Source organism: Nerophis lumbriciformis, linkage group LG33, assembly GCF_033978685.3.
Source record: "Nerophis lumbriciformis linkage group LG33, RoL_Nlum_v2.1, whole genome shotgun sequence".
Classification (NCBI taxonomy): Eukaryota; Metazoa; Chordata; class Actinopteri; order Syngnathiformes; family Syngnathidae; genus Nerophis; species Nerophis lumbriciformis.
Genome location: NC_084580.2, coordinates 3,931,514 through 3,951,643, shown reverse-complemented (window position 1 = coordinate 3,951,643; position 20,130 = coordinate 3,931,514). Strand labels below are relative to the sequence as shown.

The 20,130-nt window shown below is 40.6% G+C and overlaps 1 protein-coding gene across 3 annotated transcripts in view; it reads left to right on the top strand.

Annotated features, from left to right (window-relative positions):
• ikbkb (inhibitor of nuclear factor kappa B kinase subunit beta) overlaps positions 1-20,130 on the top strand; it is an 84,655-nt gene that overhangs the window by 26,422 nt on the left and 38,103 nt on the right. For all 3 annotated transcript variants that reach the window (XM_061928950.1, XM_061928949.1, XM_061928948.1), the window contains 11 exons: positions 5,590-5,710; positions 6,547-6,616; positions 13,158-13,246; positions 14,238-14,327; positions 14,406-14,530; positions 15,383-15,490; positions 15,567-15,696; positions 18,558-18,752; positions 18,836-18,950; positions 19,049-19,172; positions 19,248-19,399. In XM_061928950.1, coding sequence (XP_061784934.1) covers positions 5,590-5,710; positions 6,547-6,616; positions 13,158-13,246; positions 14,238-14,327; positions 14,406-14,530; positions 15,383-15,490; positions 15,567-15,696; positions 18,558-18,752; positions 18,836-18,950; positions 19,049-19,172; positions 19,248-19,399 — 1,319 coding nt within the window. The remainder of the gene's footprint in view (positions 1-5,589; positions 5,711-6,546; positions 6,617-13,157; positions 13,247-14,237; positions 14,328-14,405; positions 14,531-15,382; positions 15,491-15,566; positions 15,697-18,557; positions 18,753-18,835; positions 18,951-19,048; positions 19,173-19,247; positions 19,400-20,130) is intronic.

The window sequence follows — 20,130 nt, the reverse complement described above, 5'->3', positions numbered from 1 at the left end:
TACATCTGTAACCAGTAATGTTTAGCAGTTACTGTTATTTTTAAAGCAACCTATCCAGGCTTAAGACAAGCACTGGATAAATCCAGTGGGAAGGTGTTGGGGCACTGGTTGGGAAGTGAACCCACTTGTGTGCATGTACTGTATGTAGTTGTGTGCCACCACTCTACCAGCCCTAACCAAAATAACAAGTTTCATATGATGTATTTATTGTATTTTGCGGAATATAAACCGCACCCACTAAATTTTAGAAGAAAAAATATTTTTTTCATATATTAGCCGCACCAGACTATAAGCCATATATACTGTTATGTGGTAAAATTAGATATGTTAATAGTTTCCAAACGATGGCTTTAACACGGCAGTAAAACGGCTGATCAAAAAAACAAAAAAGTAATTTTTATCTTTACTCATCCTTCATGACATAAATAAGATTTTCTCATTTTTTAATAACGTTCAAAATGTTTGTCAGGATTTTTCTTCCTTGTACCTTGTAAACATGTTGAGTTAGAACAGTTTCTTAAAGTGGATCATATTAGTACATTGTTTGATTTCTTTGCTTAATCTAGGGGTCAGCAACCCAAAATGTTGAAAGAGCCACATTGGACCAAAAATAACACCAAAAAATGTCTGGAAAAAAAGCCGCAAAAAATTAAAAGCCTTGTGTAAGTGTTATAATGAAGGCAACACATGATGTAAGTGTCTATAGTAACTATAATAGCCTACTATCAACAGACTATGCGTCGCAGGCTTGCGCAAATCTTTGTTGGCAGAAATGGCGAACTTTGATATTTCTTCTACACATTTTTACTACATTGGAAAATATAAGTAAAACCGAGGCTTCTCAGAGGTTGTGTGTCCAAGTTAAAGTAAACGGCAGGCTGTCTTCTTTTAATGGATTTATTACAATCTTTGCATGCTGGGTAACATTTGCTATGGTCTATAACGGCACACTAACTACTATCAGAAAAGCAGCCAATGGTACATACATGAGAAATGCAAATATAAATTAAATACACAGAGGACCTAAGTAAAGGAAATTACATGAGCTCAAATATACCTACAAACGAGGCAATATGTACATACAGCTAGCCTATATGTACGGGGCGGCGTGGTTCAGTTGGTAGAGCGTGGCAGCCAGCAACTTGAGGGTTCCAGGTTCAATCCCCGCTTCCGCCATCCTAGTCACTGCTGTTGTGTTCTTGGGCAAGACACGTTACCCACCTTCTCCCTGGTTTAAATGTAACTTAGATAATGGTAAATGGGTTATACCTGTATAGCGCATTTCTACCTTCAAGGTACTCAAAGCACTTTGACACTATTTCCACATTCACCCATACATTTACAACACTGCCATGCAAGGCCCTAACCACGACCCATCAGGGGGCAAGGGTGAAGTGTCTTGCTCAAGGACACAGCGAACGTGACTAGGATGATGGAAGCCGGGGATCGAACCAGGAATCCTCAGGTTGCTGGCACGGCCGCTCTCCCAACCAAGCCACGGGTTTCCATATGTAAAAGCGCTTTGAGTGAATTATATAAACATAATCGATTAACTTGCAGTCATGCACTGACCAAATAAGCCTGATTAGCACTCCATACATGTCAATAACATCAGCAAAGCTCACCTTTGTGCATTCACGCACAGCATAAAAAGTTTGTTTGACAAAATGAGACAAAGAAGGAGTGGCACAAAACACGTCTTTCTGTGGCAGCGTCGGAGAAAATTGTATATGTAAACAAACTACGGTGAGTTAAAGGACCGCCAAAATTAGTAAAACAAAACGGCGCTTGCCTATTAATCTCATCAGTGAACAATGTTTAATACAAACAGTGGGCTTTTTAGCAAAAGGAAGATTTGTGTCATGTTTGTCCTCCTACAGAAACCATATTAAAACAAAAAAATACTTTCCCCCCCCCATCTTTTTCCATTTTATTCCATTTTTAGCAAAATCTCCAGGCAGCCACTACGGCGGCACTAAAGCATGCGGCTCTAGAGCCGCGGGTTGCCAACCCCTTTAATCCATTCCATAATTTAGCCATTAGCGAAGAAAAATTAATAGATTAGCTGCACCTTTGTAAAAGTCGCAGAGTTAAAAGCTTATAGTTCGGAAAATATGGTAATTCTTGTCTGCCATGGCACAGGGGTTAGTGCATGTGCGAAGGTCCTGAGTAGTCCTGAGTTTAATCCCGGGCTCGGGATTTTTCTGTGTGGAGTTTGCATGTTCTCCCCGTGACTGCGTGGGTTCCCTCCGGGTACTCCGGCTTTCTCCCACCTCCCAAGATATGCACCTGGGGATAGGTTGATTGGCAACACTAAATTGGCCCTAGTGTGTTAATGTGAGTGTGAATGTGGTCTGTCTATCTGTGTTTGGCCCTGTGATGAGTTGACGACTTGTACAGGGTGTACCCCGCCTTCCACCCGAATGCAGCTGAAATAGGCTTCAGCACCCCCGCGACCCCAAAAAGAGACAAGCGGTAGAAAATGGATGGATGGATCTTGTCTGCCATGATCTTATTTTAGTCGTTTTTCCAGTAATTTCTTTTTAAGGGGTTTTCCTCTTTATGTGTACTGGCCACTCTGTTAGGTGGTGTTAGAAATTAAAAAACACTTGCCACTCAAGACTGCACATTCAATAACATGTTTGACATTTTAGTGTCACACACCCATTTCTGTTTTCTCAACACAAAATGTTGATCCCGAAATAGTAAAGGTCACACAAGGCCTTGAATGCTCAGAAGTTTAAAGTTATTTATGGACATTAGGTGGTTATGTCTGACAGAATCACATGCCACCCCCTCATTGTTTTCTACGTCTGTGTTTTCATTTCCACCTAAGTCTGCTTTGTGGGGGTGTATTTAAATTGATTGTGACTCAAGACATTTATGTGTGTGCCAGCCCAAACGTGGGTATAAAACATTTCAGTTCAACAAGTGTGTCGTTCTTATACAGACGTGGTTATTACCACAGACCTTTTGTGCAGCCCCACTCCTACCTGTGGAACAATTACAGTCTAGTGGGCATGCTTGAGGTAGCCTGCTATTATAATATTACAGCACAAATGTCTAAGCACTTATTCTGACAAAACATGACCTTAATAGTTGAGTTCTACCACACTCAATGTTTTTTGTAGGCGTATACATGCCTGCTAATTTGTCCTATCATCCTACACTTCAATGTGTTTTTAAAATAGACATTTATTTTCCACTTGAAGTCATACAATTGTAATCTCCCATGCTTTTGAAAGCATCCTGTGATTATCTTGAGAGCACATTCAGGTTTGCTTACTAATTTGATCAAACACTGTTTGTCTACAGACTGCTGAACATTTCAGGGCTTCATAATAACCTGCCTACTTCTTATTATTGCAGTGTCTCCTGGTATTGACGTTGTCATGCATTAATTGGTGTTTTTATCGTGAGTTTTTTCCTTTGCTTTGCCTGGCAGAAGCTGAAGCATAGGGTTTCAGTCCATCAACATGAGTGTAGCCAGTTTCCACAAAGCAGTTAGTGCTATACTGTCATATTCTTTCAACTAACACTCCACAGAACAATCACATCTACAGGATATCCAAATTAGCTAAGATCAAATAATGTACCGGTATACTGTTGTGGTCAATGTTCCTTTTATAGGTTGTCATTTTTGGAGCCAGGCTCCCTCAAAGTAAGTTTCTTTGTGTCAACATACTATAAACCTTATGATGGTATGCAAGACAACACACTCATCTGCCCTTTTTTATGTTAAAATATTGTTCAAATCAAGGCCCCACCCTGAGTTAAGATTTCATCCTATTACAGGGCGTTTTCCTCGCAGCTGCTGCCAACTAGTGCTTACTCACTATCTTTGTTTCTCTTTGATATCATAATTGCGAAGCCTGGTTGGAAACGGGCTTAATATGAAAAATGTTTTGATATAATAGTTGTGAACTTATTATTTGATGCAACATTAATACATTTCAGCTTTAAAGGGGAACTGCACTTTTTTATTTTAATTGTGCTTATCGTTCATTATCATTATGAAAGACATCACATGGACAAAGATAAGACCTTCTGGAGGAAAGTTCTGTGATCAGATGAAACAAAAATTTAGCTGTTTGGCCACAATTCCCAGCGATATGTTTGGAGGAGAAAATGTGAGGCTTTTAATACCAGGGACACCATGCCCACCGTAAAGCATGGTGGTGGTAGTATTATGCTCTGGGCCTGTTTTGCTGCCAATGGAACTGGTGCTTTACAGAGAGTAAATGGGACAATGAAAAAGGAGGATTACCTCCACATTTTTCAGGACAACCTAAAATCATCAGCCCGGAAGTTGGGTCTTGGGCACAGTTGGGTGTTCCAACAGGACAATGACCCCAAACACACGTCAAAAGTGGTAAAGGAATGGCTAAATCAGGCTAGAATTAAGGTTTTAGAATGGCCTTCCCAAAGTCCTGACTTAAACGTGTGGACAATGCTGAAGAAACAAATCCATGTCAGAAAACCAACAAATCTAGCTGAACTGCACCAATTTTGTCAAGAGGAGTGGTCAAAAATTGCGGATGGCTACCAAAAGTGCCTTATTGCAGTAAAACTTGCCAAGGGACATGTAAGCAAATATTAACATTGCTGTATGTATACTTTTGACCCTGCAGATTTGGTCACATTTTCAGTAGACCCATAATGAATTTATAAAATAATCAAACTTCATGAATGTTTTTTGTGACAAACAGTATGTGCTCCAATCACTCTATCACAAGAAAATAACAGTTGTACCACAGCCATGGCAGTATGTTCTTTACAAGTGTATGTAAACTTTTGACCACACCTGTATATATGTAATGTAGCAACAGGCACTTTTATAATAACATTTAATATTTACTTATTTTGCTAATTTCGAGCATACGCGGCACAATAATTTTAAAAACGCATCATGACGTTCATCACTGATGAGCACTCACTGCAGACTTTATGAGAGCCAACAAACATAATAAAACTGTATAAGGTCTGCTGTCATTAGGATGTCGACTGCCAGAATGTTCATATAGTCCTGTGTAGATCAAGAATGACTTATAATCCTTCCGAAGATAGGGGGGGGTGGAGCCAAGTGTCTTTTCGTGTCGTTCTCGCCATTACCGGGTCTAAATTGGCTGTCAAAGTGTCCAAACTGTCAACTTATCAGAATACATCCTCGTCTTTCTAGGTGAGAGGCATGATTTATGATCTACAATAAAGTTTGACGAGCAAGGAAACGAGGAAGCAGCTGATCAGTCGATCATGTCAACATTGGCACACAAGCTCGTGATCAAGGCGGCTATAAATAGTTTGTCTGCATTAGCGCTTATAATAACAATATAACTAATACTTCGTTAATATTCAAGTCACAAAATGTAAATGGAGTATTGTTGGCGCTTTTTGAATGGTTATTTATTGGTTTATATGTAAGTTAAAATGTCATAAAAAATACATCCATCGTCATGTCTTTCATAATGATTGTGAACGATGCACTCATTCTAGAATGACTTTGTTTGGATTTATCCTGTTCAATACACGTCATATTAAAAGACCTTCACAATACTGTTTAAATGAGAAAACATGTCTTGACACTCTCAGGTTGGATCACGCTAATGTGGTGGCGGCAAGGGAGGTTCCTGAGGGGATGCAAAAGCTTGTGACCACCAATGACCTGCCACTGCTGGCAATGGAGTACTGCCAGGGAGGAGATCTGAGAAAGGTACAAATATGAGATGTTGATGTTTTGATGGAAAAAGCTATGCTGCATTGGGCCTGGACTTGCACGAGACTATCGTATTGACGCAAATATAAGATGGTAATTTCCCAAAAAGAAATCTGTAAAAGTGAAGTGTTTTTGCTTGACATATTATTTAGGGCCTAAATTACCTTCAGTCGAAGCAAATCAGAGCTTTTCTTCCCTTTTCTGCATATATACCAGTGCCCTGGAGAGACGCACCTGTGACACAGTGTCTCACAGGTTGGGCTTAACTATCTGCTAAGTTGTCTTTGAGTGTGTCTTAAAAACAAATATGTTGGGTCAATACTGTAATGCTTTAATTTAATGCTGTATTGGAATTTGTTTTGGTTAGCAATTTTGGAGCTTGTTTTCTATTTGAAACCAGTGAGTGTGCAGCTAAGGCCGTGCAGATTATTAGCAAAAGAGAAAACAACATTCTAACTATCTTGAACCACAAGTCCATGGCATTTTTAATAGCTCAGATTCAAAAAAAGCAAATTGGATTGGATTAGAGATTTTAATCCTCTCCTCACAGGCATTTTATCAGTACAAACATCAAATAAATCAGTTGGAAAGAAAATAGCTGATTTTTTTCTTCTCTAGAAGACGAACCAAGATCAACAATTTTGAGTCAATAATTGGGTTTTCTGCTCAAATCTTGCATGTCTGATCCGTCAGGAACAGAATGTACTTAATGGATGGAAAATAGCTCTGTAATGGCAATGAAATGAGGACATGCTCTAAATCACAATGAGGACAGTTTCATATGACATGAAGGTCATTATTCTTGTCTGACTGTGCCCCTTTTCCCTCCGTAGTATCTGAACGTCTTGGAGAACTGCTGTGGAATGCGAGAGGGCTCCGTTTTGATTCTGTTGTGCGACATTTGTGAGTATCACCATGTGACTTTTGTCAAAGAGCAACTATTGTTTGATTAATTATGCGTCTGAATGAGCTTGCTGGGTGATTCGTTTCCTGTCATTTCAAAGCAAAGGTCCTTGTGCCCTGTTTTATGATGTCATTGGTGACCCTAAACCAAAGCACTTAGTCACCATGGGAACAGCTCACACTGAGGCAGAAGCGTACGTCATCGATTGGACGACGGCTCTCTCTTTCGCAATATACTGTAAGCACGCTCAGTGCAACATGTGGACTCGGTCACCTAACTCAAACACATTTTGACATACAGCACATGTGCTGTGGGTCATTTAGTAAAACACACAGAAAATGCTTTTCCTGTTACACACTGATGGGTGTTTCCTGATACTGACTGAGCCCCTTTCATCTTTTCCTACAACACGGTAATAATGAAAACATGTACGCATGTTTACGCGACACCCTACGCACTCTTTGACGTAGTTTTACATTTTGTAACATTTGGTAGACAAAACATTTACAACTTAATGTGTACAGACTAAGTACACTTTAAGTCAACTCGTGTAATTTTCTTTGGATATTAAATCTATCCTGCTATATAAGCTGTACACTGACAACATTCAAATATATCATATGTATATACTGTATATATCCATCCATCCATCCATTTTCTACCGCTTATCCCTTTCGGGGTCGCGGGGGTGCTGGAGCCTATCTCAGCTACAATCGGGCGGAAGGCGGGGTACACCCTGGACAAGTCGTCACCTCATATGTATGTATGTATATATATATATATATATATATATATATATATATATATATATATATATATATATATATATATATATATATATATATATATATATATATATGTATGTATGTATGTATATATATATATATATATATATATATATATATATGTATGTATATATATATATATATATATATATATATATATATATATATATATATATATACTGTATGTATATATATATATATATATATATATATATATATATATAAATATGGAGTATAAGTCGCACCGGCTGAAAATGCATAATAAAGAAGGAAAAAAACATATATAAATCGCACTGGAGTACAGACATTTGAAAGGCAATTTAAAATAAATAAAGAATAGTGAACAACAGGCTGAATAAGTGTACGTCATATGACGCATAAATAACCAACTGAGAACGTGCCTGGTATGTTAACGTAACATATTATGATAAGAGTCATTCAAATAACTATAACATATAGAACATGCTATACGTTTACCAAACAATCTCACTCCTAATCGCTAAATCCGATGAAATCTTATACGTCTAGTCTCTTACGTGAATGAGCTAAATAATATTATTTGATATTTTACGGTAATGTGTTAATAATTTCACACATAAGTTGTTCCTGAGTATAAGTCGCACCCCCGGCCAAACTATGAAAAAAACTGCTACTTATAGTCCGAAAAATACGGTATATATATATTTGCTTTAGGTAGTCCATTGTGACCGATGATGACCTCTGCTACTCTTTGTGTGTTTGTTGGTGACTATGCAGCACGATGCACACTGCCTGCCACAGACGTGACAACTGTAGACCTGACTCGATGGGGCAGCTGCAGACATGGCCGCCTTTCTCCTCCCTCTTTTCGCCAAAGGGGGTTTTCGTCTGTTCTCCTCTGCCGCTTCTGCACCTTGACGGCATAATCTATGCCAGGAAGTGCGAAGAGGCAGCTTCCAAGGCAGTAGGCTGTATGTTGCACTTATTTAGGAAGAGCTTGAGCGGCAGCCCAGGTGTAGCTGGCCATATAGAATTTTGCGTGGAAGGCGGTTGGCTTGCATTCGGATGACATGACCGAGCCATCTTAATTGGCCAAGCATGATAGCAGCTCCTGGGGGACGTCGTGGCTCGGTTGGGAGAGTGGCCGTGCCAGCAACCTGAGGGTTCCTGGTTCTATCCCCACCTTCTACCAACCTAGTCACGTCCGTTGTGTCCTTGAGCGAGACACTTCACCCTTGCTCCCGCCATCAGTATGTGAATGTGTGTGTGGATGGGTGAATGTAGAAATAGTGTCAAAGCGCTTTGAGTACCTTGAAGGTAGAAAACCGCTATACAAGTATAACCTGTTTACCATTCCTGCAGCTGGCTCGCTAATACGATCCTGCCAAGTTACCTTTAAGATGTGTTGTAGACAACTTTCTGAGCTGCCACCTTATCGTGGTAGAGGAGTTTGCGTGGAGCTATGTATGCCCTCTGGTAGGGTCTCCCTAGACAAAGTGCAGCTCGAAGACCAAAAAAAGACTTGGATTTCCCTCGCCCAGACGTGGGTCACTGGGGCCCCCCTCTGGAGCCAGGCGCGGAGGTGGGGCATGATGACGAGCGCCTGGTGGCCCAAAGAGGCAACATGGGTCCCCCCTCCAATGGGCTCACCACTCATAAGAGGGGCCATAGAGGTTCGGGTGCAGTGTCAGCTGGGCGGCAGCCGAAGGCAGGGTACTTGATGTTCCGATCCTCGGCTACATAAGCTAGCTCTTGAGACGTGGAACGTCACCTCGCTGGGGGGAAGGGAGCCTGAGCTGGAGCGCGAGGTGGAAAAGTTCCGGCTAGATATAGATATATGTATATATACCGTATATTACCAAATAAACGCCCTTGGGCAAATAACCGCCCATGTCCTAATAGCCGCCCATGTCCAAATAGCCGCCCATGTCCAAATAGCCGCCCATGGGCTGTTATTTGCATAATTGAGTTTAAAATGCTACTGGGGTTGCGTTTGCTGCAGTATTATTGTTTTCATGGTTTTATAGAGTACTTTGGTACCATAATTTTATTTTTTCTGTATGCTGCTTTATTTAAAACTTGGAGTACTGTAGCCTTTATTTTATTTAAGTGACAGTATTATTGTTCTGTTTTGATGGTGGGTTTTATACTTGAGTACTTGGTACTATAATTTTATTTTTCCCGGTAGGCTGCTTTATTTAAAAAGTTTATTTATTTTTAGTATTGGTACTCTATTTGACAATTGTTGCACTACTGCCTTGTTGATCTCTTGTCTTTTGATAGCCTACCTCATGTTGATCTCTTGTTTTTTTGTTTGTATGTATACAATAGCTTTTACATTTAAAGTTTTTTGTACGAAAAAAAAAATACTGGACAGTAACCAAATAATGGCCTGGTGCAGGCTGGTGCAAAAATAAATAAAAGCCTTGTGCAAATAACCGCCTGCTTCTTTTAAACGCCTGTCTCCAAAATCGATTTTGTGAAATAAATATACGGTAGATATAGATATAGATATAGATATAGATATAGAGCTAGATATAGAGCAAGGGCTCTGGAACCAGTTCTCTCGAGAGCGGCTGGACACTCTTCCACTCTGGCGTTGCACACAGTTAGAGGCGACGGGCTGGGGTGGAAATTCTTGTTGCCCTCCCGGCTTAAAGCTCGGACAAAAACTCGGACATGGGAGGAGTTCGGGGAAGCCACGGAAAATTACTTCCGGAAGGCTTCGAAGCGATTCTGTACCACCATCCGCCGCATCGGGAAGGGGAAGCAGTGCACTGTCAACATCATGTATGGTGAGGATGTGTGCTGCTGACCTCGACTGCGGATGTTGTGGATCGGTGGAGGAAATACTTAGATGACCTCCTTAATCCCACCAACACATCTTCATATGAGGAAGCAGTGCCTTGGAAATCTGTTGTGGGCTCTCCTCTTTCTGATGCTGAGGTTTCCAAGGTAGTTAAAAAGCTCCTCAGTGGCAAGGCCCCGGGGGTGGATGAGGTCCGCCCGGAGTTACTTAAGGCTCTGGATGCTGTGGGGCTGTCTTGGTTGACAAGACTCTGCAAGATTGTGTTCCAACTATCGTGGGATCACATTCCTCAGCCTTCCCGGTAAGGTCTATTCAGGTTTACTGGAGAGGAGGCTATGTCGGATAGTCGAACCTTGGATTCAGGAGGACCAGTGTGGTTTTCGTCTTGGTCTTGTAACTGTGGAACAGCTCTATACTGTCGGCAGGGTCCTTGAGGGTGCATGGGAGTTTGCCTAACCAGGGTACATGTGCTTTGTGGACTGGGAGAAGGCATTCGACCGTGGCCCTCGGGAAGTCCTGTGGGGACTGATTGTGGCGGTCCGCTCCCTGTATGATCAGTGTCAGAGCTTTGTCCCCATTGCTGGCAGTAAGTTGGACCCATTTTCAATGAGGGTTGGACTCTGCCAGGGCTGCCCTTTGTCAGCGATTCTTTTCATAACTTTCATGGACAGAATTTCTAGGCACAGTCAGGGCGTTGAGGGGATACGGTTTGGTGGCTGCAGGATTAGGTCTCCGCTTTTTGCAGATGATGGGTTCCTAATGGCTTCATCTGGCCAGGATCTACAGCTCTCACTGGATCGTTTCGCAGCCGAGTGTGAAGCGACTGTGATGAGAATCAGCACCACCAAGTCCGAGTCCATGGTTCTCACCCGGAAATAGGTGGAGTGCCATCTCCGGGTTGGGGAAGAGATCTTGCCCCAAGTGGAGGAGTTCAAGTACCTCGGAGTCTTGTTCACGAGTGAGGGTAGAGTGAGGGTAGAGTGGATCGTGAGATCGACTTCCGGGTCGGTGCCTTCAGTAATGCAGACACTGTATCGATCCGTTGTGGTAAAGAAAGAACTGAGCCGGAAGGCATAGCTCTCAATTTACTGGTCGATCTACGTTCACATCCTCACCTATGGTCATGAGCTTTGGGTTATGACCGAAAGGAGTTTCCTCCGTCGGGTGGCGGTGCTCTCCCTTAGAGATAGGGTGAGAAGCTCTGTCATCCAGGAGGAGCTCAAAGTAACGCCTCTGCTCCTCCACATCGAGAGGAGCCAAATGTGGTGGTTCGGGCATCTGGTCAGGATGCCACCCGGACGCCTACCTTGGGAGGTGTTATGGGCACGTCCGACCGGTAAGAGGCCACGGAGAAGACCCAGGACACATTGGGAAAACTATGTCACCCGGCTGGCCTGGGAACGTCACAAGTTTCCCCAGGAGGAGCTGGACGAAATGGCTGGGGGGAGGGAAGTTTGGGTTCTCTGCTTAGGCTACTGCCCCCGCGACCCGACTTCGGATAAATGGAAGAAAATGGATGGATGGATGTAAACACCTTATTTGAAATGCCCCCAGCATCTTGAAATGGTGAGCATAGATTGCCCATGTCTCACAGCCATATAGAAGGGTTGTGATGCATATGCCTCATCTGGATGTAAACAATGATATACACTTCTATAATCTATCTTCTAAAATTAGCACTTATGATTCGTTTTTGTCGCACTAAATCAGCCATTTACAATGTATTGTTTAAACTTTATATGTTGTATTGTTTCATAGTGTAAAACTTAATTCATTTCATGTGTTTTTTAAGTTCTACATTGCTAGACATAGCGTCTGTGCTGCCTCTGCGTCCACCATGTTTGAAGCTTACAGAAAGAGTGACTATTTTCCCATAAATTGTTTATATTTAGACAAGGCAAGAGCAAAAATAGCTTTCGTGGATTTGGCAATCTTGATTTCCGATCTCGTAACTGGGGCTGTGACGTCATTCCCACTTCCAACATCTGAGGTAAATGGAACGTACCGTTAGGAACACAAGACATGAATGGAAATAAAAACAAAGAAAAGGCCAAACCTGTTTCATAGTAGATAATGACAGCGGTTTCATTTAATAAAATAATATAAACATAATAATACAAATATTGTATAAATCATATTTCATAAAAAATATGACCCACGGTAGCATTCACCCTGACTGGGATTTGAAGTCTGACCCTTGTTTAGAGAGCAGACAAGCAGCATTACCCATTGAGCTAAATAGTCATGGATGGATGGGTGGATGTTTTCCCCCTCTTAAATCTGAATGAATCTTTGCTAACTTAAAAATACAAATTGCAGTTGTGTACTGAACCAAAACAGTGATACTATAACCCCAACCATGTGATCATTTAGCCAATCAGAAAATTTAAAGCAGCAACTGTGGGGAAAATGGAAAATTAAAAGGAATCGAATAAGTGGATAAATGCGGGAGGTACTCATAAATATTACATGTGACTTTGGCAAAACAATTAACCAAGAAAAATAGTTTGGGGCTTATGGGAAATAGTTGGGGACGGCGTGGCACGGTTGGGAGAGTGGCCGTGCCAGCAACCTGAAGGTTCCTGGTTCAATCCCCACCTACTACCAACCTTGTCACGTCCGCTCTGTCCTTGAGCAAGACACATCACCCTTGCTCTTGATGGGTCGTGGTTAGGGCCTTCCATGGCAGCTCCCGCCATCAGTGTGTGTGAATGAGTGAATGTGGAAATAGTGTCAAAGCGCTTTGAGTACCTTGAAGGTAGAAAAGCGCTATACAAGTATAACCCATTTACCATTTAGTTTGCATGTGCTATGATGTCACAAGAAAAGTCAGGGAAAGGCTTGTCAAAAAGGTTCATAGTATGATATCAATTATCAGAAGCGTAATTCTCCGGAGGTTGCTGTAATGAAAGTTGTATTATCAAATTATAAATTGCTCACATTTTTGTTTTTCCTTCTTTTTCTCAGCTTCAGCGCTGACGTACCTCCACAAGAAGCGGATCATCCACAGGGATCTGAAACCTGAAAATATTGTCTTACAGCAGGGAGAGAAGAGGGTGAGTTCACACGCATCAAACCACAAAAATGAGGTTGGGTTTTGGTCTTTTAACTTGACAGTGGAGGGCATGATTTTAACTAAGTGTCTCAGCATGTCTTTATGACGGAAAAACAAATCCCTCAATTTATCACTGTACTTATAAGGTTTTTGTTGAGTTTAGTCTTATCTTTCTTTTTGGGCCTCCTTTTTATGAGGTTACATAACCCATGGACTCTATCCTTTTGGTGGAATATTATCTAAGAAACAGTATGAAGATGTAGTATACAGTAGACAACTACATGTATGTGTGAAGAGACATTTTAGAGGACTTGTTATTACGATAGAGTGTCCAGGCACAAATCATTTGAACCAATTTTCTGTTGTGTTAGAGGACAACCCAGGATATTAAAAAAGGAGAAAGAACACAGGTGAAGCATTTTAGGGAAATATGTGAGTAGTGACTTAAACTGGAAAGGACAGGAAGGAACATAATCAACATGCTGTTAGAGACAGAATTTAGTATCATGTAAGTAACAAAATCACATAGAATGTATACTCTTAGGTATAGTTAAGCCAAAAATTAGATATACTATGGCCACATTTTTAAGTTGTTTTTTTGTTATTTGGTGGTCTTCAAAAGCATTTTATACATTTTCAAATTAACGTCGGGATAAAAACATTGGTATTGACAGCCATGGCTGTAGGCAACCTCCCGATGTCCTTTTTAATTAACTCCACAAAATAGCCGAAGATGCATTTGAAGTGTAACGAGTTGGCAGCATCCAGCAGCTTTAAGGATGCACTTTAAAATGTTGGTTGTGCAACGCAGCTGTTTTGGCTGTTAAACTAATTTGTTGCACTTTTAGTTCAGTTATTTATCAGATTAGCAGCAGTATTAATCATCACAACATTGGTTCTCTTGATGCATTGTTGTGCAATATACTTCTTAATCAAAATACAAAAATAAGGTATGTTTGTTTAAAACTTAAACTGCTTTTTCTCTACTTCAGTTGATCCACAAGATCATCGACCTCGGGTATGCAAAGGAGCTGGACCAAAGCAGTCTTTGCACCTCGTTTGTGGGAACGCTTCAGTACTTGGTAAGTCAGACACCACTGACAGGTGACATCATGTGCTTGTTCTGCTTGACCTCCTCCTCAGTGTATCCTATCTTCCAGGCTCCAGAGCTCATCGAGAGGCAGAAGTATACGGTCACTGTAGACTATTGGAGCTTCGGAACATTGGTGTTTGAATGCATCACAGGATTTCGCCCCTTTTTGCCAACTTGGCAACCTGTTCCCTGGTAATATTACCATTCTTTCACTTATCATAATGCTCTTTTTTCCTCCTCTTACAAATTGAGGGGTTGCATAAATATAATTCATAATTATTCCAGAGTTTTCTTGAACCTTACCCTAGTTACGTGACTGGGATCGAGCATGCAAGGAACACATGAATAAACAGAAGTGGCCAACATGAAGAATTGCAGGATATGTGGGTTGTGCCAACATCAATGACTTGTCCTTCACTGTTTGCCCTAATGAAAAAACCTGAGGGCCGTTTGTGTTGCAAAACAGAAAAAATACCCCCCTGTTTCTGCAAAGTTACATTCTTTTTCTTAGAATCAGAAGTATTGAAAAAAATAAGTCAATAATGGTTTCAGTGATCTAATAATATAGATTATGTATGAATATTATATGATGGTATTTTGTTGTAGTGACTGGTACTAAGTTTGACATTATTATGGGTGTTGGTTGTTTTAGACCTTACCATTCTAGCCTCCTATTGGTGCTCAGCATTAGGACTAAAATTGTGAGGCTGTGTTTCAATTTTATGCTGCTATAAATTGGAACAGTCTTTCATTTAGGCCTCAACGCCGGCAATGTTCAAATCCAGGCTGAAAACACTTCTTTTTAGCTGTGTATATAACAACTGAAAGTATTTTATCTGCACTCTTTGATTTCAATTTGAATAATTGTGATTAATTTTTTTGGCTACTTGTAATTTTATGTAACTGTAAAGCATATTGCATACAAATTGTGCTCTCTGAATAAACTTCTCTTCCCTTGCCTTACCTATTAAATCATGCAGGTGTACTAAAGAAAATTACCTACATGATGATTTTCTTACCCAAAGCTTTTCTTCTCATTTTTAGGCACAATAAACTACGAATGAAGCAAGACAGTGATATTGTTGTCTATGAGGACCTCTCTGGTGTTGTCCGCTTCGCCAGGCATATTCCTCAGCCCAACAACCTTAACAGGTGACACATATCAAATGTAGTAAGGCTGTCATGAAAAAAATAGGTACTATATCTGACCTCTCATGTTGTGTTTCAGCCTTTTAGCAGAGAAGCTGGAGAGGTGGCTGCGGCTGATGCTTAAATGGTCTCCGCAAGCAAGGGGCAAAGATCCTGAAGCCACGCCCAGCAACTGTTTCTCCCAGCTGGATCTTATTCTTCAACTCAAAGTGAGTTACACTCCGGTTTATCTTCTTTTCCCCCCCTCCTCAACTTATAAAGCGTCTTAAGATGTCTGTAAATGTGCTTTGTGGGTTTATTGCGTAATTACCATATTGACCGAAGTATAAGACTACCCTGGATCATAGCCGTAACTACCATTGAGGACGCCGAGTTCATGTCCTAGTATTTTTTTTAAAGTGACAAAAAGAAAATTATATGACCGAATGCAAATATACTTTATGTAGGACATCTTGTGCGCTGTACATCACCATGCGGTAGATCATCCTCTCTCAGTATATGATCTTTGGTCATGCACAGGGGGTTCAAACAACGTCCACTTTTACTTTAAACATCATCTGATCCGAAATGTGCTGTTGACATAGCGTCATGTCAGTCAGGTTCTGTTCACAGAGATCAAGCCCGCCCTGCCCTAAAACGGAGAACACGCGCTGGGTGTAGGGCTTCCCAAGGTGCTTCATATAAAATTTTACCCCAAACGTATTCCTGGGAACAGATTTCCCTTTTGGACTTCCGGTAGAACTTTTGGCATGCAAGGACTCGTGTTTCAAAGCAGAAGGTCTTGGGTTCAAATCCCTGTCGTAGTTTAAATTGTAGTAAGATTTTAAATTGATGTTTTAATGATAAGGTCCTGTGGTTCGATTCCCTGGCTCAGGGTCTTTCTGTGTAGAGTTTGCATATTCTTCCCGTGACTGCGTGGGTTCTCTCCGGGTACTCCGGCTTCCTCCCACCTCCAAAGACATGCACCTGGTAACACTAAATTGGCCCTAGTGTGTGAATGTGAGTGTGAATGTTGTCTGTCTGTCTTTGTTCAAGCTTTATTTATACAGGACATTAAAACAACTTACATTGACCGAAGTGCTGCACAGGGCACAAAAGACAATAAAAGCAATAAAAACAAACTTTTCCAGGGTGTATCCTGCCTTCCGCCCGAATGCAGCTGGGTTAGCCCCGATGCAACCCCGAGAGGGACAAGCAGTAGAAAATGGATGAATGGATAATAAACATACTTTTATTCCATGGCTTTTAACACTGAGTGATATCCATCCTGCAATGGCGCCCCATAATACACCTGCTGTGAACCTGTTTTTATGTTTTCATGTTTTTATTTATTCTATTTTATTTATTTATTTTTTATCGTGTTCTGTTTGTGTTGTGTTGTGTTTGCTCGGTACTCGTTTTATCTTTAGCCTGTCCATTGTACAGCACTTTGGCTACCCCTGTGGTAAATTTTAAATGTCCTTTATAAATAAAGTTGATTTGATTTGATTTGATTTGATGTTAAAATTGTTTAATAAGCTAAACTTCAGCATTTTAATTAAAACAAGTGGACTGTTACAAAACTATTCTGATTGCCAAAGATATTAGTTAATATAACACATAATAGTTCTTCCTCAATGAAAGCTTTTGTTATTTCGGAAATTATTTGTGTTGCTCAAGGTTATATTATTATATGGTGCTGGGATACCCATGATTTCATCCTTTCAAAGCTCCTATTGGAACACCAATTTTTTACCTTGGTATTTGTCATATCCGAGTTAAGGTTCTGCCCTGGATATAAGAATGATCTATGATTCCCTGGTGCACTTGTGTGTGTGTGTTTGGGGGGGTGACAAGGAGAAAAACTCTGTCTCACTTTGGAAGATAGCATAACTTGATGGTTTGTATGGATAGTTAAAGACCCAGAATATAAATTATGTCATTCTCAGACTTTTTTAAAGGGAAAGAGATACAGTACTTTCTTATATTCTGGTGGATAAAATATTATGTTTATTTATTCTTATGATGATGTTCCCATTTAAATTTGTTTACATGATACACAGCAATGATATCTTTGAAATATATGCTAAGTTTAAAAAGTGTATCTTTTATAGTGTTTTTTGCTGATTTGAAAAAAAATGCATTAATTTAAAAAAATAAAAGCAAACTTAAAGCGGTCATATTATGACTTTTAATTATGACATTTAAAACAATTCCTTGTGGTCTACATAACATGGTGGTTCTTTGGTCAAAATGTTGCACAGATTATGTTTTACAGACCATATTCAAGCCACTTTCTAAACGTTTCTTCAGGATGTGCCGTTTTGTGAGCGGTCTTATTTAGGTGCCTTCATTTCGGCTGCATCTTCTCCCTGTCAGCTATGTTGTAGTTTTTAACGCTTCCATATGGAGTCTACTGACCGATATAAGTTCGAACTATACGCTACTTTGTATTAGAAATGGCAACAGCGGAGGATGCATGTGCATATATGCATATGTGCATGGGCTATACCGAGGATGTCGTTGTGGCTTGTGCAGCCCTTTGAGACACTTGTGATTTAGGGCTATATAAATAAACATTGATTGATTGATTGATTGATGTACGAGCCAGTCTGTCTCACAACAAAAGGATAGAGAAATATAAGGAACTTATTGCCTACAATGTCGGACTACAATAGCGGACTCGTGCAAAGCTCTTCAGGAAACACTTTACTATATATGGAGTTATCTGCTGACGTTACCAACGGAAAAAACATCACAAATTGTATGAAGGAAGGCAAAATTGTTTCATGAATATCTCTCCGCCATGTGTCTATGGTTTTAAATTTTCGGGACTTATGCAGATCCCAAATACACAAAAACAAGTACACAATGTTAAAAAATGACCTCCTAAAATATTGTAATTTTACAAAATTTTAAACACGGCTTAGGGTCTCTTCTCTGATTGTACAAAATAAAAATTGGATCAGTTCACCTTAAAATTATTACTATTATTTTTGTTTTTTTCCAACTGCTGCACCTATCCTAATTTCACTCTTTGGAAACCAGTGTCCAAAATCATTAACTCCCATTTGTTGTTGTTCACTTTTAGATAGTTCACGTTTTGAATATGAAGACTGCTAAGATCCTGACATACTCTGTCACGGATGACGACACTGTGGCTAACCTGCAGAGGAGGATAGAAGAGGACACAAGCATCCCTGCTGCCAAGCAAGAGCTGCTGCTCGAGGCCGGTCTCGCCTTTGAGCCTCAAACGTTAGCCACACAGTGCGCCATTGATTACAGCGTAAGAATAGCATTCATAGCACAATATGCTTTCTTTGCAGAATATTTGACAACACGGTGTGTTAATGCATCATACTTTTGCAGGATATAGATGGCCGACGGACAGACTTACCTCTCATCTTCCTGTTTGTTCGCTCCTCTTGTAGTTACGAGCCCCCGTTGACACCTCGCACCCTCCCCGAAAATATATGCTTTGTCCGTGAGTGGGCACATGTTTATGCATACGTCAACATTAACTATTTCAATGCAAATACAAAATATAATAAAATAATCATTGTATTTCTTCTTATCGCTTAGAAAATGACCCCAAGCACGTTCTGACTTACAGCCATCTGAGGAGGACTTGTGGCCAGGCGTGGCACACCATTCGCTCTCTTAAGGAGGACTGGCAGAGGCTGCAGCAGGGACAGAAAGCTGCCATGTAGAAAACACACACACGTAAAGCACAAACCTTTCTGGACTGTTTGCTCTAACAGTGCCAATGTTATTTTTCCAGTATGAGCTTGCTGAGACACAACTCGTCACTGTCTAAGCAGAAGAATGAGATGGTGTCCATGCACCAGAGACTTATAGCCAAACTGGACTTCTTCACTACCAGCCTTCACATAGACATGGATAAATACCAGGAACAGACCGCTACTGGCATTGGTAAGCTTCTTTACTGGACAACGACAGTGTACAGTTGTAACTAATGTCATCTAATGCATAGTACAAAACTCAAAACTAGTGAAATTGGCACGTTGTGTAAATCGTAAATAAAAACAGAATACAATGATTTGCAAATCCTTTTCAACCTATATTCAATTGAATAGACTGCAAAGACAAGATACTCAATGTTCGAATTCGAAAACGTTATTTTTTGCAAATATTAGCACTGTCAGTAACTACAGTTTGGCGCTACATCTGTAAGTGCAAGTTACTATGCACTTACGCTACTATGCAAAGCGAAAGCCATTTATCAACACCCAGAAACGCCGCCGCTTCGCTAGGCCCGAGCTCATCGAAGGTGGACTGATGCAAAGTGGAAAAGTGTTCTGTGGTCTGACGAGTCCACATTTCAAATTGTTTTTGGAAACTGTGGACGTCGTGTCCTCCGGAACAAAGAGGAAAATAACCATCCCGATTGTTATAGGCACAAAGTTGAAAAGCCAGCATCTGTGATGGTCTGGGGGTGTATTAGTGCCCAAGGCATGGGTAACTTACACATCTGTGAAGGCACCTTTAATGCTGAAAGGTACATATAGGTTTTGGAGCAACATATGTTGCAATCCAAGCAACGTTATCATGGACGCCCCTGCTTATTTCAGCAAGACAATGCCAAGACACGTGTTACAACAGCGTGGCTTCATAGTAAAAGAGTGCGGGTACTAGACTGGCCT